Source organism: Sus scrofa, chromosome 11 (assembly GCF_054392235.1).
Source record: "Sus scrofa isolate SSC_HxYL_T2T_F1_AM1 chromosome 11, Sscrofa_HxYL_maternal_Yorkshire_Landrace_v2.0, whole genome shotgun sequence".
NCBI lineage: Eukaryota > Metazoa > Chordata > Mammalia > Artiodactyla > Suidae > Sus > Sus scrofa.
In genome coordinates, this window is record NC_139393.1 from 8,317,240 (window position 1) to 8,341,059 (window position 23,820).

Consider the following 23,820-nt stretch of genomic DNA (forward strand, 5'->3'; position numbering starts at 1 on the left):
AACTGCTAGAGATCATGCAAATGAACTGGCTGTTCTCCCTTCGCTTAAAAAAATAAAAATAAAGTGACACACCTGCTTAGATGTTTCAGATCTCTGCTTGTAACAAGAGGGGTGAAAGTGTCAAATTGGTGTTTGTGGAGGGTTTGCTGCATGGCTTTGACATTTCAAGTGCTCACCCGGATACCCAGGCTCATGCTGCCATCTGAAGTAATTATCTGCACTCGGCACTTGCCCTCCCCTCCCCTCTGCCTGGCGGATGAAAGAGCTGCAAGTTCAAGGCTGTTTACCTTCCTGCTATATGCCGAAGAAGAAAGGAAGGATGGGGCCGGAGAGCTTACCCAACCCAGCCCTTGGCCACTGCGGGTAGGAGCCATGCAGAGCAGGGTTGTCACCTCCTCTCGCTGTCCATTAACCAGCCAGGTTTGGCTCTGGACTCAGGTCACAAACCCAAATAATGTAGAAACCACAGTCGTTCAGAAATGACTGCTTCTCTATTGGAATTCATGGGATGCAAACCAGCCACGTGACTCTGAAGAAGAGGAACTCAGAAGTGGCAAGATGTGGGTCCCTTCCCCCAACCTGGACACCTGCCTGTCCTCCCCTGCATGACATGCCCCTAAACCGGAGGCCTTGAGAGGTAGCAGCAGCTCACACAGCCACAGGCAGATGTAAAACATGTTTCGAAACTGGGTACCAACATGTAAAATTCTGGCAGTTTCCAGTGAAAAATAGAGATTTCCCACTCCTCTGGGAAAATTGGCAGGGCTGCCTCAGTCCTCTCAGGAGGGTCTACTGGGCACAGGAGCACCACCCATGGAGGTGAAGCCTTTGACTGAACTTTTCTGAGCACATTCTCCCTGAAAAGAGCTGAGCTTCTAAGTTGTGAAAATAGGCACAAGACCCAGACCAAACCAGTTATCCTTCAGCCATTGCTGAAGTCCCAAACGATGAAAGAGGATTCTTATTTAGCAGTAGCGGAAGGCGGAGGCTAAAGACATATTCTTCCACCTTTTTCCTCCCAGATCCTTTAGTCTGAGGTTGGAGGGAGGAAGCATATAGGTGGTGGGTGATGCACTGGTGAGTGTGTTTTGGGTTTCCTCCTTGATCGTCTTCTGGTGAGACTGTTACCGACTCAGGTCCTTGGACTCTTTAATCAATAGAAATTGATAAGAGGCTGGACAAAGAATGCAGGCAAGGCTTTACTGGGACTCGTGCTGCAGCAGGAAGGGGTGAAAACAAGAAACAGTGCCCATGCTCACTTCCTGGAGGGGGACGGTAAGCTGGTTCCTTACACAGGATGAGGGTGGGGCCGATTGGTGGATCAGGCAGGAGGAGTGGTGGCCTGCCCACTCCCTTGGTGGCACCCTAGGCAGAGATGGTGCATGCTACTCTGCTCCTGCTCTCAGCACCTCAGAAATGGCAGTTGATTTGGGGCCTTTTTGTATCTTATTCATAATTGTCCTAACTGCACATGCATGTAGTTATTTTTAGTCTCTTATAGTTTCTTTGCATTTTGTTCCTCTAGGAGACATTTATCTGGGTGCAAGCACTATGGTAAAAGGTTCCAGGCCCCAGCCTGTCTCAAGACCTACAGGAAGGCCCTTGACCATTTCTGTGTGATGTTTCTGTCTGACGCTACTATTTTAATAAGATTCTTCAGTAGATTCATAAGCCCAAAAGCCGTTTGACTGAAAATATCTGTCAAAATAATTGTAGGATAGGAATTCCCCGGTGGCTCAGCAGATTAAGGATCTAGTGTTGTCTCTGCTGTTTCCAGGTTCCATCCCTGGCATGGAATTTCCACATGCCATGGGCTTGGGGGAAAAAAAATTGTAGGATGAAGTTGGATGGTTGGTTGATGAAACCAATAGGCCCCAATTTAGGAGTCAAACAACAGCTACTTGGCTCCACCAATTTTTTAATGACAAATTTTCATCTCTCTGGGTGTTTGTTTACTTACCCATAAGATGGAGGCAAAGGTCCTTGCCCCACTAGTTTCTGTGAGGCTCAGATAAGATTGTTTGTGGCCCAATGTCTGGAACTTGGTAGAGATTTCATAGAATTTTGTTTCCTAGAATAAGATGGTCCCTTCATGAAGTTCCTATTGTGGCTCAGCAGGTTGAGGCCGCAGTGTTGTCTCCATGAGGATTCAGGTTGAATCCCTAGCTTCATTCAGTGGGTTAAGGATCTGGCATTGCCACAAGCAGCTGTGTGGCTGGCAGACACGGCTCAGATCCAGCATTGCTGTGGCTGTGGTGTAGACCCCAGCTGCAGCGCCCATTCTGCCTGTAGCCGGGGAGCTTCCATATGCTGCAGGTATGGACATTCAAAAAAAAAAAAAAATGTCTCTTCATGTTTCCTCTCTTCCCCTGATGGCCCTTCTTGTCTCATTCTGGAGAAGGAGGCAGGAGGAAAGCTTGCTTTTCTTACAATATCATTTTCATTTTTCAGACTATCTATGGTTTAACACCTGGGGGTAAAAGAAGAAGAAAACACTGGTTATCACCGAAAGCAAGCCTGAGACCTTTAAAAATTAGTGACTTGTCAGAAAATTGACTGTTCATGTTAAGAAATTGTGTTTTGTTTTCCTTTGAATATTTTTAGGATGCACTGTGGGAACTACAAATGTCAAGCAAAAGATGAAAGAGATGAGGGATGTAAGAAGAGATGGCAAGGCAAGACAAGGCCACGCATTCCTTGGTTTGCCCCAAAGGCGGGCAGAATGTGATTGGACCGTGTTTTGCGTCCCTAAAGGAGTCCAGGCATTTTCGTTCTGTAAGAGAAAGAACGTGCTGTTGACAGGTGGAATGGATCGAGTAATTAGAGTCTGGAATCCTTATCTGCCTGGGTAAGTCTTACTCCTCTCTGCAGCCAACAGTGCTCTAGTAAGTACAGGAGAGCAGGACCTGGGCTCGCTAGTTCCCCTGTAGGATAATTTAAGAACGCCTGTTCGGAATTGATCTCCTAGACACACAGCCTGGGAGACTTCTGCTTGGGGCTGTTAAAGTCATTATTTTGGAGTTAATCAGCAATCACTTAAAATGCAAATCTCATGCAAGGACAGAGGGGCTGAATGGAGCTGTCATTCACTCTCAGTCAGAAGGATTTTTCTTTGATCAGGTCGCTATCTTCCCTACGGGGAACGAGGATCAGTTGTAGAGGGCGATTAGGGACTCTAATGTGAGAGCCGCATCTTTCTGGGTACCTCACTCAGGTGGCCCGAAGCTTACACTCACTCCTCCACTGGAGGTGTTTAGCCCCGTCTGAGTTGAGGACTCTACCCCCTGAGGTATAGCAGAATTGACGCAAGAAAACAGGGATTGCTCTGGAGAGCCTGGAATTGGGCCAGCAGGGTAGCACACTGTTCAAGCAGAAGAACAAACTGTTGCCTTCACCTCCTCAATGTGTAATCATCTCACTGCTCAGAACTGGGCCCACATCTTTCACCGGGGTCCCTGCAGGGCAAGGGCTCAGCATCGCTCTCCTGGTCATAACAGTACCCGCCGTTTTAGTGAGCACCTCCTTCATACCAGGCACGAGGCACCATATACATTCTCTCTAATCCTCACATCAACATCTGCATCCAGGAAGAACCTGCGGCTCAGAGGAGGTAAGTAATTACTTTTTGGAAATAGCAGCAGAATCAAGGTTCAAATGCAACTGGGCTTTTAAAAGCTTCTGTCATTTCTGTCGATATGTGTTGAAGAAAGAAGAAGGGAAAATGAAGAGTTGTTAGTGGGATTTGAGAACAAGAACCAGTCATCACGGGAAAGCCAAGGATCCTGGCTGAGTCTCTGTACAGGCATCAGTGAGGACCTGCAAGGTGACCCCTGCCCGCCTTAGCTGCAGGGCGGTGCACACGGTCTCTGATCTCGTCTCTGTCCCTTTCTAGCTCGGGAATCCTGAGCAAGGGCTGCAGCCTCCATTCCCTCATCTACAATGGTGGTATCAAGAATACCCCTTCCTGTAGATCACAAATAAAGATCACTTTATGCATGCAGAGCACTTAGCACCCTGTGGGATGCCTAATGAAAGAGAGAGAGAGGAAAAAGGAAGGGAGGAAGAAAGGGAGGAAGGAAGGAAAGGAAGAAGAAAGAAATGTGATTTTTCTACCCACTTCCCATGTGTCTGGAAACTGAGAACAATTGGCTTACTTTTCAGTAACTTGGCTATAAAAACATTCTTCTCTCCACCTTGACCCCAGTCCTGACTTTCCTCCACCCCACTGCACACCCAGCCCTGAGCCCCTTAGGGCACTGTGATCCCTCAGAGCTCCTCAAAATAAACTCATGTTAAAAAGACATTCGCCCCAGATTTGAATTCTGCATAAAGCAGCAACCTGCGTGGAATGTATTCCAACCCCACTCCGCTCTCTTCCACGTTTATTCCTTTTATAGTGATATTGTCAGCCGGGGGAGAAACAAAGCCCAGGGCTTCATCTCACACAGAGCTGTGTTGCTATAACTGGGTATTATTTGCTTCAGTCCTTTTATCACACAAGATATATACTCGTGTCGTTTCAGAGGGAGACATAACCCTCCTCAGGCTGAATAGAACTGCCAGATCCGGACCAAGTTTAGTCTTGCATTTTTATTTAGAAACTGCAGATAGAACCGCTTGGTGTTCATCTGTTCTTTTTCCGTTCTAGAAAACCAACAGGTATACTGAAAAGCCACACGGCTCCAGTGATCTACATCCATGTGTCTGCTGAGGATAACAGAATGTTTTCCATGTCCACCGACAACACTATTAAGGTCTTTGCCCTCTTATGTTTTGATGTATTATCCAGTACGGTTTCAGACAGAAAAGGTATTCCTTTCATGTTTTCATCTCTCTCTCTGCAGCCTTTGGGGCCTCTGGATTAGCAGAAACTCAAATGGTATTTACTTCTGTGGGTTTGCTTTGGGAAGGGAGGATATGTAGGCAGTGGAAGGGCAGCCTTTTAGAGAACTTTCTATACCTGATGTTTTGTTGGGATGAGTCAACATTATAGCATGGAGGCGCCTGCCTGCATTCTTTCCAGCATTTCCCTCTGAAGTGTGGGTTTGGAGGATGGAAAGGGGTGATGGGGACAGAATGGGGACATAGGGAGGCAGCAGTCCCTTGCCTCTAGAGCTCATCATCTTATCTTGCACTGCACAGAGACTGAGTGGACCCTTTCTGAAATGTTGTATGAAAGGCTTAGAATTTGAACTTTTCTGGTCCCAGCAGAGGCAGCGACATCAGCACCTTCATTTTGTTTGCCTTCACACCTCTCTTTATACCGAGGGTCCTGTCTACCTTTGACACTCAGTCACTCTGTGGTCTTTGTAAAACATTATTTTTTTTAATTAAAAAAAAACCCTCACTGATTTATTTCATCCATCATCTCGTATGCTTTTTCAAGTTTCCATGATTCATCTACCTTCTTTTCTGGACTGTCACAGGGCCAGAGGGTGGGAATTTAGAACTGCGTGAGTCTAAGGAATGTTCCTCAGAAAGGAGATCAGATTCACAGTTTCATACAGATGCGTAAACCAGCTCACTGACTGTTCACATAGTAAATGATTTATAAATGCTAAGGGCTGAATGGTGTCCCCTTAAAATTCATATGCTGCAGTCTTAACCCCCAGCACCTTAGAGTGTGACTATATTTGGAGATAAGGCCTATAAAGAAGTAATGATGGTTAAATGAAGTCATATTGGTGGTCCCTAGTCCACTATGACTGGTGTCCTTAGAAGAAGAGGAAATCAGGACACTTAGATGGAGAGGCCACCATTCAAGGACATAGCAAGAAGGTGGGCCCCTGCCAGCCCAGAGAGAGGCCTCAGAGGAAACCAGACCTGGAGTTCCCGTCACAGCTCAGAGGTTAACGAACCCAACTAGCATCCATGAGGATGCAGGTTCAATCCCTGGCCTCACTCAGTGGGTTAAGGATCCAGCGTTGCCATGAGCTACAGCGTAGGTCGCAGATGCGGCTTGGATCTGGCGTTGCTGTGGCTGTGATGTAGGCCGGCAGCTACAGCTCTGATTGGACCCCTAGCCTGGGAACCTTCATATGCCATGGGTGCAGCCCTAAAGAGACAAAAATAAAATAAAATAATAATAATAAGAAACCAGACCTATCCATAACTTGATTTTGGCCCTGAATCTCTTACCTCACACCACTTACAAAAGTTAACTGAAAATGGATCATAGACCTAAATGTAAAAAGAGCTACACCTACAAAACTCTTTGGAGAAAACACAGGAGTAAATCTTTATGACCTTAGACTAAGCAATGCTTTCTTAGATATGACATCAAAAACACAAGAGACAAAAGGGAAAAATAAATGAGTTGGACTTCCTCAAAAATAAAAACTTGTGCTTCAAAGGACACTATTAAGAAGGTGATTAGGGAGTTCCCATCGTGGCGCAGTGGTTAACGAATCCGACTAGGAACCACGAGATTGCGGGTTCGGTCCCTGCCCTTGCTCAGTGGGTTGACGATCCGGTGTTGCCGTGAGCTGTGGTGTAGGTTGCAGACGCGGCTCGGATCCCACGTTGCTGTGGCTCTGGCGTAGGCCGGCGGCTACAGCTCCGATTCGACCCCTAGCCTGGGAACCTCCATATGCCGCAGGAGCGGCCCAAGAAATAGCAACAACAACAACAACAATAACAACAACAATAAAAAAAGACAAAAAAAAAAAAAAAAAGGTGATTAGACAACCTACAGAATAGGAGAAAAAATTGCGATCCATATATCTGACGAGAGACTTGCGTCTAAAACAGAAAGAACTCTTAATGCTCAGGTATTGCTAAAACACAAATTAACTTTTAAATGAAGAAAGGACTTGAACAGAAATTTCTTCAAAGATTCAAATGCCCGGTAAACAAATGACAAGGTGCTCAACATCATTACTCACTATGAAAAGGCAAACCAGGGAGTTCTCGTCGTGGCACATCAGAAATGAATCCAACTAGGAACCATGAGGTTGCAGGTTCGATCCCTGGCCTCGCTCAGTGGGTTAAGGATCTGGCGTTGCTGTGAGCTGTGGTGTAGGCCGGCAGCTACAGCTCCAATTAGACCCCTCGCCTGGGAACCTCCATATGCCAAGGGTGCAGCCCTAAAAAGACAAAAAATAAAAAATAAAAGCAAACCAGAACCACAATAAGAGTGGCTAAAATCAAAAGATAGACAATATCAGGTGTTGTCAAGGATGTGGAGAAGTTGGAGAACTCATGCATTGCCGGTGGGAATTTGAAATGATGCAGCCACTTTGGAAAACATTTTTGCAGTTCCTCAAATGCTAACCATAGAGTTAACATGACCTAGCAATTCCACTCCGTGCTTTACACCCAAGAGACTTGAAAACATTTGTTCACACGAACACTCATATATAACTATTCATAGGAGCAGTATTTGTGGCCGCCGAAAAGTAGAAATAAACCAAATATCCATGAACTGAGGAATAGATAAATGAAATCTGGTATATCTATGCAATGAAATATTATTCAGCAAAAAAAGAAATGAAGCTCTGCCACATGCTACAGCATGGAAAACCTGGAGAAGCTTTAACAAAAAGCCATGTATTACATGATTGCGTTTATATGAAATGTCCAGAATAGGCAAATCCACAGAGACAGAAATGAGTATAGTATATGCCAAACTCACTTGGCATGAGGTGAAAATAGGGAGTGACTGCTAATGGACATGGGGTTTCTCTTTGGAGTAATGAACATTTTCTTTTTCTTTTTTTTCTTTTTCTTTTTTTTTTTTTTTTTTTTTTTTTTTTTTGGTCATTTTATCTTTTAGGGCCGCACCCGAGGCCTATGAAGGTTCCCAGGCTAGGAGTCCAATCAGAGCTGTAGCCTCAGGCCTACACCACAGCCACAGCAATGCAAGATCCAAGCTGTGTCTGTGACCTACACCACTGAGCAAGGCTCGCTAACCGCTGAGCCATGTCAGGCAGAGAACTCCTGTTTTCTAAATTAGATAGTGGTGATGATTGCACAACTCTATGAATATGCCAAAAAACCACTGGATTGTGCACTATAAAATGCAAATTTGGAGTTCCTTTGTGGCTCAGCAGGTTAAGAATCCCAACTAGTATTCATGAGAACATGGGTTCCATCCCTGGCCTCGCTCAGTGGGTTAAGTATCCAACATTGCTGTGAGCTGCAGTGTAGGTCACAGATGCAGCTCAGATCTCCCATTGCTGTGGCTGTGGCATAGGCTGGCAGCTGTAGCTCTGATTCAACCCCTAACCTGGGAACTTCCATATGACTGCAGGAGCAGCCTTAAAATAAATAAATAAATAAATATTTTAAAAATAAATAAAATGCAAATTTTGGAGTTTTCTGGTGGCTCAGCAGATCTGGCATTGTCACTGCTGTGGCAAGGTTTAGATCCCTGCCCAGGGAACTTCCACACACCGAGGGCGTGGGCAAAAAATTGCAAATTTTGTAGTGTGTGGATTAAATGTCAACAAAACTATTTTTTTTTTTAAGAAGAGGAGGGGGAGAGAGAGGAATCAGGAATGACACCATGGTTTGGGGCCAGAGCCAAACACTGCAATGAGGAAGATGGTGGGGAAGAGGAGTATAGGATCCCAAGCCTGGATGTGGAAGTATTGGAGAGACTCCCTGAGTTGAGGGAAGATGTCAGGGCTGGAGGCATAAATTGGGGAATCATTAGCATTTAGATGGAATTTTAAGCCATGGAGTGGCTGAAATCATAGAAGGAGCAAAAGTGGACTAAGCAGAGAAAAGCCCCCAAGACTGAGCACAGGGACCCTGTGACGCTCTGGGATTCCACTGTTTGTGGGGTCCAGTGTGGCTCCAGTGAGGTGAGCTTAGAGTCCATCTCATGACAATGAGGAGAATATTTTATATAAAAGTAGGTGTTGAGATCACAGCCAGGGATACAACCAGAATCCAAACTCAGTTCAGTTGTCCAAGAAAATCTGATTAAAATGGTAAAATTTATGGACTTTAGTTTTTGATTTATTTTGAAACTCACATTCATCCAAAGGCATCCTCCAAGGCCACAAAGTTGAAGATTTCATATTTTTAATTCAGTTTTCCCAAAACCATCAGATAATCATAATTCTGTATGTGAGGGCACATCTTCTATTTTCTTTTCCTAGTGCCTCTCCATTTTCTTCCAATCTAAACGCATGATTACAAGATTAGCATCTTGCCTGTGATGATTCAGGCATATTGAATCACTTCCCAAAGTATGTTTAAAATATATTGAAATCCTATCTTGGAAATAGGGTGTGTGATTTATTTCAGAATATATTATTCCTATAAAATAAAAACTAATCAACTAGGAACCAAACAGCTAAATTTCTAGCATGCCTGATCAGATAGTCTCCATTCTTTGATTGATTTTTCAGCCCAAATATTTCATGTCTCTAAATCATGGGGACATACAAAACATTTCAGGACTCTGCAGGTTTCTGGCTTTCTCTGAAAAAGAGTAAAGTGACAGATTGAGATTTCCATTTTCACTTGTTATTTTCTGTGAATTTAATATTGCATACCACAGAAAGAGCTGTTTTGTGTCAACAGGAATTAGGATGGAAAGAAAGTTATTTCTTGGAAGGAAGATAGCATGGTGTATTAGTTAAGGCTTGCCACTGTAACCAGTAAACCCAGTACTTTACATAGGTCGAGAAACAACAAAAGTTTCTTTCTGTCCATTGTAACAATCCAGTGTCAGTGCTCCTGGTGAGGGCATTTTTCCCCCTTCAAGAACAGGGCTGTCTCCATAAGGGATCCCACCTTGCTTAGGTTCTCAGATTCCTCTTATCCAGGTGCAGTGGGTGTGAGAATTGAAAAGGCACATCTGCCTCTTTAAAAATCCCAGCCATAGATGACACATCGCTTTCTTTCACGTGATGCTGCTGAGTTCATGACGCTGGGTAAAAGGGAAACTGGGAAATGCCTTAGTCCAGTTGCTGCTTCCCAGTAACTTTTCACCATGGACAGGGAAGCTCAGATTTGGAGGAGGTGAGGCAGAATGCCAGAGAGACAGACAGACTTGAGTTTGAACTCTGAGACTGCCACACATTGGATGAGCTTGGGTGAAGTACTCAACCCTTCTGAACTGAGTTACACAGTTCTTTGGGACATTGGTTTACTCTTTGGCAAAATGGAGGAAAGCGCCATTGTATAAGTTTGTTGTTCATAAAAGATAATTTACGAACTGTGCTCACCACAGAATAGTTTTACCAGGTAAGATTCTTTTGAACCAAAGAGGCAAAAATCCAACTCAGATAGTTTAAGCTGAAAAGGGAGTTTGAAGGACTCAGTGTACTCTTGCTGGTTTAAAGACAGAGGGGGCACCAGGATGAGGAATGAAACTGCCAAAGGAGGTGGAAGAGGCACCTGGCCAACAGCCATCAGAAAGACAGGAACTCAGCCTCCACAACACGAGCAAGAGGTTTCAAGGTGGTGGCAGAGGAAGGTCATAAGCCCACCTCCTCCCACAGATACAAGTCTGCAGCTGCAAATGGAATGATTCCCTTAGAAAGAAGTCTGGGAGTTCCCGTCGTGGCGCAGTGGTTAACGAATCCGACTAGGAACCACGAGGTTGCGGGTTCGGTCCCTGCCCTTGCTCAGTGGGTTAACGGTCCGGCGTTGCCCTGAGCTGTGGTGTAGGTTGCAGGCGCGGCTCGGATCCCGCGTTGCTGTGGCTCTGGCGTAGGCCGGTGGCTACAGCTCCGATTCGACCCCTAGCCTGGGAACCTCCATATGCCGCGGGAGCGGCCCAAGAGATAGCAACAACAGCAACAACAGACAAAAGACAAAAAAAAAAAAAGAAGTCTGAAAACTGGATGAACAGAGCCTCCACAACAAAAGGTGAAAGGACAGCTTTGAGACATGTGGGAGAGGCAGGGATATGGGCTCCCCAAGGAAGAACCTTCCCCCGGCTGTGGTGATCCACGATTGGGAAGGATCCCAGAGATGCATCTTCTCCCTGAGGTGTGAGGCCTGTCCACTAGATCCTGCGTAGGAGAAATAAGCCCCAGATCATGGGGAATATGCCTAGGAAACTGCAGAAACAGAAACCCTGCTCTTAAAAGGCTTATGCATGGACTCTCCCAACCCCAAAACCAGCACAAAAACACCATGTTGAAAAGTGTGCATTTCATAGGTGAAGGGTACCTGTTTACTAATCTTCAAGTGTCTGCTGGAAAAGCAGGAACCAGTGGGATGCTCTCTGGGAACTGAGTCACTGGCAGAAGCCATTTATGCAATCTCAGTCTTCCTTGCCAATGCTGGTGCTGGTGGGCACCCTTTTGGAATTCTTCATCTAACCTGTTAGTGCCAGGGGGCATGCCTCACTGACAGCCCCACCCAACCCCACACGATGGTAGGATCTCACAATAAGCTGGACGAGAGCTCAGCCCGCTGGCACCCCAAGACAGCTCCAGCCTCACCAAAACAGGAGGGCACACACAGCCCACATAGGGGACACCCCTTGAGCACCTGGCTCTGGTGGCCAGCAGGACTGCACTTCCAAACCCCACAGAACATCTCCTAAATAAGGTCATTCCTTCCAGACTGGGAGATATAACTGATAAACCTAATACATAGTAACAAACAGAGAATTGGGCAAAATGAGAAGACAGATACTTTCCGACTGAAAGGATAAGACAAAACCTCAGAAAAGACCTTCAACATCATTATTAGGAAAATGCAAATCCCAACCACAATGAGCTATCACCTCACACTTGTTGAAATGGCTATTATCAAAAAGTCAAGGTGTTCCCGTCGTGGCGCAGTGGTTAACGAATCCGACTAGGAACCATGAGGTCGCGGGTTCGATCCCTGCCCTTGCTCAGTGGGTTGACGATCCGGCGTTGCCGTGAGCTGTGGTGTAGGTTGCAGACGCGGCTCGGATCCCGCGTTGCTGTGGCTCTGGCGTAGGCTGGTGGCTACAGCTCCGATTCAACCCCTAGCCTGGGAACCTCCATATGCCGTGGAATCGGCCCAAGAGATAGCAACTACAACAACAACAACAACAAAAAAAAAAGACAAAAAAAAAAAAAAAGTCAAGAAATAACAAATGCTGGAGAAGGTGCGGAGAAACTGTACATTGTTGGTGAGACTGTAAATTAGTGCATCACTATAAAAACAGTATAGAGATTCCTCCAAAAATGAAGAAGAGAACTACCATATGATGCAGCTATTTCATTTCTGGGTATATATCCAGAAAACATGAAAACACTAACGCAAAAAGATGTGCGTTTCTCTGTTAATTCCAACATTATTTTCAATAGCCAAGATATGGAAACAACCTAAGTGTCCACTAATGTTTGAATGAATAAAGATGTCACACATACACACTGGAATACTACTCTGCCATAAAAAAGGAATGAAATCTTCCATTTGTGATAACATGGGGAGTGTGATGCTCCGTGAAATAAATCAGATGGAGAAAGATATACTGTATTACTTCACTCATATGTGGAATCTAAAAAAAAAAAACAGAAGCAAAACAAAATACAAAGCAAACTCATAGATAGAACAGATTAGTGATTACCAGGGAAAGAGGATGGAGAAGTGAGTGAAATGGGCTAAGGGGTCAGCTATATGGTGATGAATGGCACTTAGGCTCGTGGTGACGATCCCTCTGTAGTGTACACAGATGTCAAATTATAATACTAGATACCTGAAATTTATAATAAAAAGGGGGGAGAATTTATTGGCTATTGAAACCGGATCCTAGGACAGACGGCTTCATGGGCAGCTGAGCTCACAGGTGGCACTCTTGTTCCCATGCTCAGTGCCTACACTTTGCCCTTCTTCTCCTTGGTTCATACTGGTCTCATCAACACGTAGTGCAGAAAGGCTCTCTCCTTCCAAATGGCCCATAGCAAAGAGGAAAACAAACAATATATTTAAAGCCTTTAACACAACACCGGGCACGCATTAGCTCACTAAGCAGGGTTTCCTTTGTGATGACTGTGATCTTCCCATTTTCACACTTGGTGCGTCCCTCCTTCCCAGGGGGTACAGCCGTGCCTTGCAGCTCTCGTCAGATGGGAGCACCTTAACATCCCACAAGGACCATGGCATGACTCGTGTGCCAATCATTGACTATATTATACCATTATACACTTCCCAGCCGCTACCTAAGCACTCTCTCTCTCTCTCTCTCTTTTTTTTTTTTTTTTGCTTTTTTTTTTTTTTTTTTTTTTTGCATTTTTGGGCCATACCTGCAGCATATGGAGGTTCCCAGGCTAGGTGTCTGATAAGAGCTGTAGCCGCTGGCCTACACCAGAGCCACAGCAACTCGGGATCCCAGCCGCGTCTGCAACCTACACCACAGTTCATGGCAAAGCCAGATCCTTAACCCACTGAGAGAGGCCAGGGATTGAATTTGCATCCTTATGGGTACTAGTGTGGTTGATAATCCACTGAGCCACAACAGGAGCTCCCTAAGCACGCTGTTTTTTATTAAATTTTTAAATTCCTTAAAACAACTCTAGAAGGTAAGTGCTATTGTTATTCTCCCCATTTTACAGATGAAGAAACTGAGGCAAATATAATAATTTCCCCAGGGCCACGCAGCCATCAGGCAGTAGAGCTGGGATTCCAACACAGGGGGGGAGGGGGGGAAGGGAGGTTATTCTCACAATCAGTAGCAATCCTGAGGTTTGCTGCCCACATCCTCCAAAGATCTGTCCAGCAGCGGCTTTGAGGACCTGTAGTAAGAAATGGGAGCATGTCTGGGGGCAGCGGTAGCTCTGAGCCACAAGTCAGACCCATGGTGTGAGCCCTGGCCGTGGAAGCTGGCTCCATGGGAAGAGAAACTGTCTTTTCCTGAGGGAGTAAAGCACAGCTCTGGGGCCGCGTGACCACAGACATCCCCGCTGCTCGGGCAGCTTCAGCGTGGCAGAGGGCCCAGGAACTCTGTCCCCACTTCCTGCATCCTCTCCAAACCACAGAGGAGAAGAAACCCCTTTTACCACTTTTCCTTTGGGTGAGATAGGAAGGAGGCAGTGTTTAAATATCACTCAGACCTAACCAGGCTCCCAGCAGGTGATGGCTCTGGAAACCCAGCAAAGCAGGCTGCTCAAGAGCTCCTATCCTCTTCCTCGTTTGCTCCTCAGATCTGGGATCTGGAGACCGACAGCTGTCTGTTTACCACCTCTTCCAAAGCCAGCGGCATTCGGGGCGAGCCCAGGGCCTGCCTCTACCTCCCGGACCCCAGAGCCCTGTGTGTGGCCGCAGACGCCATCGCCCTCCTACACCTGAGGCAGAGGTAGGAAGTCGCCCTCTGGGCCGCGAGCAGTCAGCGCTCTAGAAGGTACTGCAGAGCCCAGAGCAGCTGCTTCTGACCTTCTACTCAGTGATCCACAGCTAAGGGCGCTGTGTGAGCCCCCAGTGGGGGCCCCGCAGCCCTAGCTCACAGTATACGTTTGGCAGGCTCTCTAACATTTCCCGCTAGCTACTCCGACACCTCCTCCTTCTATTATCCCAAAGTCTGGAATCTCTCTCTACCTACTTGCGGTCCCATTGCCACAGTGGTACCCCACATCTGAGACCCTGTCCCCAGAGAAGAGCAGCCGCTCAGGGACACGCGGGGACGCTGCCAGGCCGTCATCGAAGGCAGGCTCTTCACTCAAGATGCCAAAGCAACCAGCTGAAAAACAGGAACCTAAGTCAATCAAACTGCTGTTTGTTCTACATGATGTCACTGTGTAGAACAAACAGCCTGTTTGATTGATTTTTTTTTGGAACAAAGTGAGTGAAATTCCACCTTATGGCAAAAGCAGCCTCAATGTCTAGTGCGAACACTTGGGTGGCAGATGCCGCCTTCCCGTCCCCGCCCTGGCCATTGGGAGCACGTGGTCTTGATCCGGTTGCCTACCCTCCTCCGCCTTCCACCGGTTTGCTCCTCTGGGCCAGGGAAGGTGCCGGAAAGGGAGCGCGTAAAGGAGGCCGGGTCTGGCCGCAAGCCCAGCACTTTCCCTTCGGGACCCCACACCCTCCCCTCACACAGGACGGACTCTGCCCTTACACCCACCCTCCAGGACCATCGCGGCAAAGTTCTGATCATCCTTATGTCAAGCCCGCTTCCTCCCTGAGGAGGATTCGCCCAACCGAGCATCTTCTGGCCTAGGACTGAGCCCCTGAATCTCTCAGTGGCCCAGGCTGGGGGCCGAGTGTCTCAGGTGCAGCAGAGAGAAGGAAGGCTGGGAACACTCATGTCCTCAGCCTCGCCTGTGCTGGGCTCCTCTGGCCACCTTCCGTCCTTTCCCTCACTTCCTCCTCGCAGCATTTCCACGGAGGACTACATTTCAGAGACGAGGAAGTGAAGTGTGAAGGGGTTGGAAGGCTTAACTCCGAGGACTGTCCATTCTGTGTGCTGACAGGTGGCTCTGGCGGCAAGGTTCAAGGGCCTGGGTGAGCCCTTTGCACCTGGGTGCCCATGGGAGGCACGCTGCAGGGCCTCCCAGGACCTGGCCCGGCCTTGTCCCCGCTATGAGGGAGAAGTGCTGCCATTCAGACTTGAGAATCCAGAAGGGACAATACAGTTTGCGTTTGTTTGTGGGAAGATATCAATTAATAGAGAAGACGGTCCCCTCTGCAGTCTCACAAAATCACACTCCTCCTGCCCCAACAAGGAGAAGTGTGGTATCATTTTCACCAGTGGCTACTGTTCATTGCATGCCAGTTATGCGAGGCTCTGTGCTAAGGACGTTACATCAGCCTTCCCTGTCCATGGTTCTGTGTCATGGCTTTCAATCAACCGTGAATGGAAAAAAATTTTTTTCTCTTTAGGGCCATCCCTGCGGCATATAGAAGTTCTCAGACTTGGGGTCCAATTGGAGCTACAGCTGCCGGCTTACACCACAGCCACAGCAATGCCAGATCCAAGCCATGTCTGTGACCTACACCACAGCTCATGGCAACACCGCATCTTTAAACCACCGAACAAGCCAGGGGTCAAAACCGCATCCTCGTGGATACTAGTTGGGATTGTAACCTGCTGAGCCACAACAGGAACTCTGGGAGAAAAAATTTAATTCCAGGAGATTCTGAAAAAGCCAAAGTTGAATTTGCCACCCTGGCAACTATTTACATAGCATTGACATTATATTGTGTATTATAAGTAATCTAGAGATAATGTCCAGTCTATGGGAGGATGTGCATGTACTGTGGCAAATACTATGCCATTTCGTATAAGGGACTTGAGCCCCTTTGGATTTTGGTCCTCTTGGGGTCCTCAAACCAACCCGCCACGGATACAAGGGACAGCTGTGTGTATGTTTCTTTTTATCTAATCCTCGAAACAGTGCTTTAAAGTAGATACCATTGGGAAGAGGGATAAATGAGGAGTTTGGGATTAACATATACATACTATAGAACATAGTTAACAAAAACCCACTGTATAGCACAAGGAACTCTCGTCAATACTCCATATAAGAAAAGAATAATATATAATAATATTAATATATTATAATTAATATATAATAATCCATATAAGAAAAGAATCTAGAAAAGAATGGATATAGGTGTAACTGAATCACTTGGCTGTGAAACGGAACCTAACACAACATTGTAAGTCAACTATACGCCAATAAAATTTTTTAAAGTAAAGTAATATGAAGTGGATACCATTATCCCCATTTAACACATGAGAAAATTAGAGTTTTGAGCAGCCAAGTAACTTACCCAGGGTCACAGAAGCATTGCTTGAACGTGACTGTTCTCTTAACCATCCTTTAATAAAGCAATGGATGTCTCGTCGCAAGTATGCGAGTCCTACACTCTGTTCGGATTTTCATTCTCTCTCTCTTTTTCATGAACAAGGTCTCCCCAAGAGCCTGCCCTGGCGGTTTCCCACAGAGAGCCCGTGGTGTGCTGTCGGTACAGCCCCACCTTCAGGCAGGTGGTCAGCTGTTCAGAAGCATCAGTAAGTAGCGACTCTTGGTCTCTTTAGTGATGGGATTACAAGGGTGGCCCCAGCCTCCTCCTCTTGGTGTGGAGCAGAGCGTTCTGGGGCCAGCCTTCCCCAGCAGTAAAGAAGGGGCAGTTCAGTTCTACTTGACCAGGCACCTGGTGTGTTTGGACACGCCTCTGTAAATGCTTGATGGAAGAGCCCACAGAGTCTCCAGGGCTGGTCCTGTGAGCTCTTCAGAAAGACCGTCCGGGCCTGAGGAGTGGCACCGTTTCACAGTGATTCTCTTGTATGGTGTAGGAAGATTAATACCACCCATATAATACACTGCAGTTCTAACTTGGGATGGCGGGTTCAGAGCATGCCACTCCACCTCCCCTTTCAGCAGGCCTCTTGAGGGCCATGCTGGCCCAGCAGTGGAGGAGTGGCCAGTGTCTGGCCCACAGTAATTACTGATTTTTGGATAAGGAGCTAGAGCAGGGAAAAGGCACCTCCCCTAACTCCTGTCCTCCTGTCCTCGAGGTAATGGAAGGGCACACCCAGGTACACGCGTGATGCTGAAGGGTTCTGCCATCTCCTGATATTTGTTCCGTCACCTCCTGCATCACTGGCAGAGGCTACAGCGTTCCAAGTCCTGGGCCATGTGGCCACGACCTCTTTCTTTCTTCCTGCCAGAGCCGTGTCTTTGGGATCAAGGGCATCACAGCCTGGACCTGAACCCTTTATGTTCATATTCATTTCAGCTGCTCCCCTACTTTCTGCTTTGGAGATTAGTGATCACCATGGTTTTATTAAGTACTGAAAGAAATACATTATCGGGTCTTTTGGTCAAAATATTTTTAAGAAGTCACAATTCATCTCAAAGATGAGTTCCTCATAGTTTGGGGTCGCACTTGTCAAGAAGCATTTATTCTCCAGATTTATCAGGGTCATCCATGACTCCAAAGAAACCAACCTTCTCAGCATTCTGCACATTCCTGCCCCTGGCTCTGTGCACCCTTTTCCCATCTCCACCTCAGAATGTCCCTTCTCTTTTCCAGCATACACCTGAACAGTTCCTCAAGGTCCAGCTCAAGCCCTGTCTCCACCAGGAAAAACTTGCCTTCACGGCCTTGACTCATGCAGGCACCTCCCTCTTCCTGACCATCCAACATCAGTGCCCCCTATGGGTGCTGGGCTGTGTTCTCACCAGCCCTGTTCTGTTTCACGTGCGCGAGCCTCTCCTCTAAACAGTTCCAACAGGCACTTGAGGCCAGGGCTCCGAGCATCTACGTTTCCCTCTCCTTTCCTTCTCCATCTGTCAAAATCCTTATTCTTTAAGGCACAGGAAAACAATCCTAGATCCCCTCACCCATCCAGGCAGCATGAATGGCTCTGTTAGCACTTGGGCTCCTAATTCTATGGCAACACAGTCTGCCTCCCCCAAGAGCATTATTTTGATAGGCGTATCTCCCCGCTGGTGGGTTGTAAGTAGATGTTGAATTGAGATAGAAATACTTTCACAGCTATTACTGTATTAGGCACATGCTGGTAATAAACTCCAGTACTTACTGAATTAAATTATTGATTTGAGTATTTGCTCACCTTGCAAATTTGTTGCTGTGTGAAATCTTTGTAACCTCGTCATGCCCACTGTGACAGTCCACAGCATCTGGATAACATTGCACCTGATATTTGTGGAGGAGAGAACATAGCCAAGGCCTTGATGAAACCTGAATTCATGAAGCCCTCTATACCACATGTGTCCATTCAGCTGTATAAGCAGAGTGCCAGGGATGAGCAGCTTTTGAGGCTTCTGAAAAATATTCGTAAACTGCACAATGAAAATTAATAAATTTTCAAGTGAATGTTTACAACCTACTACATATGAGCTGCAGCTTAATACACATACTTATATATAATATCAAAGTTTATGTGAATAACAAGTAATTTTTATCAGCTGAGCTGAAAACTATAGTCTTTCAAATATTTTAAAATTTACTTGCAAAAATCTAATTTGGGGCACGGTTGCATGTTTAATTGGATGGAATCTCCAAAAGGAAGAAAAACACGGGGCAGTGAAATTCTTAAAGGATGTTATGGCATGAAATTCCCGCTACAAAATGCAAGTTAAGTAGTTATACCTGGAATGTATACACAGCACCTTTAGACTTTTCTTGATTCTGTGAATAGAACCTTAAAGTCATTTTCAAAGATATTTTCGTTGCTCACTTCAGTCTCTTCACTTCTGTTACCAGCAGTAGCAGGTGGCTTTCATGGGGGAATTTTTTCAAACTGTGTTTAATCACATTAACAGGAAGACAGGTCCAGAGGGAGAGTGCTTCTCTTGGGTGTGGATCCTGGGCTGGCTGCCCAGCCCATGTCCTGTCTGCTCCCTCATGCATGCCAGCATGGACCTCAACCATATCACTGATAGGTGCACTTTCTGGAACGTTGGGATATTTGCAAAGGTTGAAACCACTAAAATAAAACCTAGTAACATTGTTTATTGCAGTATTAAGAAGAGCAGATGACAGAAGTTCCTGCCGTGACACAGCAGGTTAGGGATCTGGTGTTGTCTCTTTGGTGGCTTGGGTTCAATCCCTGGCCGGGTATAGTGGGTTAAGGATCTGGCATTGCAGCAGCTGTGGTGTGGGTCAAAGCTGTAGCTTGGGTTTGATCCCTTCTATATGCCGTGGGTGTGACCATAAAAGGGGGGGGGTGGAGAACAGATGAAAGCACCTGAGTTGAACACACTCCTGGGAACCCTGTCAGATACTTAACCCACTGAGTGAAGCCAGGGGTTGAACCTGTGTCCTCATGGATATTAGTCGGATTCGTTACCACTGAGCCACAGTGGCAACTCCTAAAGTGAATAAATTTTGCTGCTCAAAATTCAGTCCACACCTATCTTTTCTGAGTCTGGATGATAAGGAGATTTTTAACCAATATTCCTATATTTTTTAATCTTCTCAGTGAGTGTTATGGAATGAATTGTGTTCCCCCCAAATTCATGTGTTGAAGTCCTAAGCCCCAATACCTCAGAATGTGGCTGTATTTGGAGAGTGAGTCTTTAAAGAGGTGACCAGGTTAAAATGAGGCCGTTAGGGTGAGCCCTAATCCAGCCTGACTGGTACCCTTAGAACAAGAGGCAACGTGGGCTCGTAGAGAACCGCTGGGGTGCATGGGCACGGAGGAAAGACCACTTAAGGACACGGCGAAAAGGTGGTCATCCGCCAGCCAGGGAGAGACATCTCAGAAGAAACCAACCCTGCTGGCAACTTGATCTTGGATTTCCAGCCTCCAGAACTGTGGAAAAGAAATGTCTGTTGTTTAAGCTCCCCAGTCTGTGGGCTTTTGTTATGGCAGCTCTAGCTAACAGATACACTCAGATAAGCCTGCTTGTGTCGAAAGTATGGAAACTTTCAGATCTGCGACACTAGACCACCAAATGCGATTCTCTTTCACTTGATAGCCAGTATCTCCAGGCTGCTTTTTTCAACTTCCTGATGCAGGTGGTGAAAGTATGGGACTGTGAAACGGGAAGGCTGCTGTCTGAATTTATTGGGGCTCACGGCAATGCTGGAATCACTTGTATGACCTTCGACTCCAGTGGAAGAAGGTATGTGCCTTCTCCAGAATCTTCTACCGTTAGGCAGGGTGACCCCTGCCACACCGTCCTGACAGGGGTCTCTGTTTCCTAGGCTGGTTACTGGGGGCAGAGATGGCAGTCTGAAAATATGGAGCTACAACAACGGACATTGTCTGCACACCCTGAAGCATGGCAAGTCACCTCCTACCAAGGGTCCCTGTAAAATAATGTTGCAAGATTAGGCATTGGTAATCTATATAGAAGAAATCCAATGAGATAGAAGATAGGATGCATGGAACAATACTACATCCTCTTTTTTTTCTGGCATTTCATTGCCAGTGACTCCAAACTTCTATGCAGGGGGGGACATGCTTTACATAAATGTTAGCACTCCCATCTATACCCCATGCATTTGTTCCCTCACTGCCTGGTATATACCTGATTTCTTTAAAAAGTTTAACTTTTCTAACCTTTTTAAATACCACATAATTCAAATTTCACAAAGCCTAGGTGAACTAAAACTCACCTTTTTCATGTGTCTTTGCGATTTTTTTTTCAAGGCTGCTTATTCCAATTGTTCACATGCTGTATCTGTTCTTGGTAAAATTTCCACAGTTCTGGCCTGTGTAACCATGAGGAAGACAGAGGCAAATGTTCTTCACTAGTAGAGAGTGTAAATGAGGAAGTTCCCGTGTGGCACAGTGGATTCAGAATCTGGCATTGCTGCAGCTGTGGTGCAGGCCAAAACGTGTGGTGCGGGTTTGTTTCCTGGCCACGGGAACTTCCGGAGGTCATGGGAGTGGCCAAAAAAAAAAAAGAGAGAGAGAAAGAGAAAATATAAATGAAGTCCAAGTAAATAAGAAGAAATTATCCAGAGTACTGAGTGTGTAATTCCTATTTCTGCCTTTGACCTCATGTGTTCCTTTGCCTGTTCACTCAGGCACTAAGTGCTAGGTACTGTGTAGAGTCGTCAGGGGAAGGTGAGTCTCTTCCCACAGCTGAGCAAGGGCCGAATCGGCCTTTTAGGACTGGGAGGGTAGCAGGAAATCAGCTGTGCTTCGATGGCTTAAAGTTACCTACCTGTGGTGTGAACACTACAGAGTAAGCACTGAATTTTCCCCATTCATCAGTTAGGTTAAGTCAATATGTGATTCAAAACTAATAAACTGATTCAAAAACTAATAAAGAAAAATGTTTACTGTAAGTTGCTAATATTATCTTTCTAGATGAAAAGCAAAGTGAAATCTGTGATTGTACCTACTTGGAGGTGAATCAAAATAAGTGAGTGAGTTATATGCTGCTTGAATGTAAGAGGGGCATCTTGGGTATTTAGTGGGGCATCTTTTTGATACAAAATTTGTCCTAGAGGAGGGCACCGGGATAGTAACAGGAATTTTCAGGAGGAAGTATGTCAAAGAAGTCCCCAGAACTGTGGTTGCTCCCTGATGGTACTTTAGGCAACTAGGCCCTTTCAGAATATGGGAGGCAATTCCCCCCTATTCTGATAACTGTTTAGAGGTAGAAATAGGAAGTAGTGTATCTCTCCACCAAACACTTTATCAGGGAATAAATCACAAACGAGAGTAAGTAAATTCAGCAGCCATATGTCAGAGAATAAAAATCCAGTCAATTCCCTCCTGAACACGAAAGCGTTAAAAACAATCTTTGATCCGTTTGTTTGTGCCCTGCCTCCGTGGTCCAGCCATGCTTTCAGGCTCATAATCCTCAGGAGGCAGCTGCTCATGGACCAGACCATGGAAACAACAGGGTATCCTGTTTCTGTTTCCTAATCCTTTAAGACCCAGCTTAAAAACGGACCCTGATTTATCGAATCACATTTTATCTTGCTCTCCATAAAAAACAGGGCTTATTTTCCTGCTCTCTCCATTTATTACATAAACACAGCAAAATTAAGCCACAGTACTGATTCTGTGCAAAAATTAAACAGGTGGAAACTTACGTATCAAAATGTAATCATCTGTTATTGTTCTAGGCTCATCATTGCTGTTGGATGGGATAGAAGAATAAACGTGTACTTTGTAAGTGAAATGTACAAAATTGTGATATATCAAAACCCTGCTTTAGATTGATATCCTTCTCTCCACTCTCATCCCCTGTTGATTCTTTTTTCACTCTAAAAACAAACATAAAGAAATTCTTTTTACCTCTATCTGGTATAAGCCCAGTGGTGAGATAGACAAGAGTTTCCTCCTCCTCCTTCTCTCTCCCCACCTTTCCTTCCTCCCTCCCTTTAAAAATTCTTTTTATTTTTTCTGTTTTGGTATCTTCTCTCTAGTTAGTTTTTTATGGGAAGAAAAGTCAAGACTCTGCATCCAGTTCTGATGTTTGGGGGTTTTCCCAACCAACAAGCAGTTCTCCGACCCCAGCTGCTATCTTACGACTGGACTGAATTCTGACACTGTCTCCCTGGAGAAAGCATCAGGTTCCACAGGTTCAGGTTCAGTCCTACATGATACAAGACTCCCGACCCCCACTTCAGACACTACTGCAAGTCCACGTTGTCCAAGTGGCTGTAGATCAGAAGCTCCACTGACCCCCGCTCCTTGGGTTATGTTAATTTGCCTAGAGCAGCTCACAGAACTTAGAGAAATATTGTACTTACTGGACTATCAGTGTTGTGAAAGGATGTAACAAGGAACAGCCAGATGGCAGAGATGCGAGGGCAAGAAACGGGGCAGGGTGAGGAGCGTCCCGGTCTCATCTCTTAGGAAATGGCCCGGTTCTAGGAACTCTGAGCCAGAATTCGGACAAAGACCTTATATTCTGATTATAAATCACCGTGTCACAGAGCTCCAGGTAGAGAAGCTGTCGGGGCGGAGAGGGCATCTTTGGAGAGCTGGACCAGACTCTGCCTTGACGTCGTCAGTTCTCCCACACCTCGCCTGGTCTCCTTACTCTGCACAGGCTGCCTGTGTTCCCTCCTCCTTCCAGCCACGTCTAGAGTGTTCTCACCTCAATCGCAGGTTAACTAGACCGTCAGCTGTCCCACCCTTCCATTTCTTTCTTCTTCCTCCCACCTTGTCCTTATGTCCTAGTCTCTCTCTAAATGGAAGAAGGGATTGGTGTTTATGCCATCCCTAAGCATCTCTATGGGAAAAAATCTTGTTTTATGGCTTAGAGATTGGAAAAGGGATCCAGAGACAGGGGATGAAAATGCTGACTCAAACTAAGTTTTAAATCCACCTGTGGCATTTTATTTCCCCTACTGGCTATGCTGGATGGTCCTGGATTTCCAAAGTCTTTTACATTGTAAGTTCTTTATTCTTTTGCAAGTGTGCTGTATTCCACACCCTAAGCCTTGCATCCTTAGATGATTTGAGAGATGACTACCTGATAGGTCTTGGCG

General features: G+C 45.9%; 1 protein-coding gene across 7 annotated transcripts in view; it reads left to right on the plus strand.

Annotated features, from left to right (window-relative positions):
• LOC102159067 (cilia- and flagella-associated protein 337) overlaps positions 1-23,820 on the plus strand; it is a 135,413-nt gene that overhangs the window by 80,602 nt on the left and 30,991 nt on the right. For all 7 annotated transcript variants that reach the window (XR_014819038.1, XM_084981304.1, XM_084981301.1 and 4 more), the window contains 8 exons: positions 2,605-2,848; positions 4,649-4,754; positions 14,088-14,239; positions 16,795-16,897; positions 20,377-20,483; positions 20,566-20,645; positions 21,680-21,734; positions 22,447-22,492. Coding sequence is in view for 6 of the 7 variants with exons in the window: in XM_084981304.1 (XP_084837430.1) it covers positions 2,605-2,848; positions 4,649-4,754; positions 14,088-14,239; positions 16,795-16,897; positions 20,377-20,483; positions 20,566-20,645; positions 21,680-21,734; positions 22,447-22,492 (893 nt within the window). In the remaining variant the exon portion in view is untranslated. The remainder of the gene's footprint in view (positions 1-2,604; positions 2,849-4,648; positions 4,755-14,087; positions 14,240-16,794; positions 16,898-20,376; positions 20,484-20,565; positions 20,646-21,679; positions 21,735-22,446; positions 22,493-23,820) is intronic.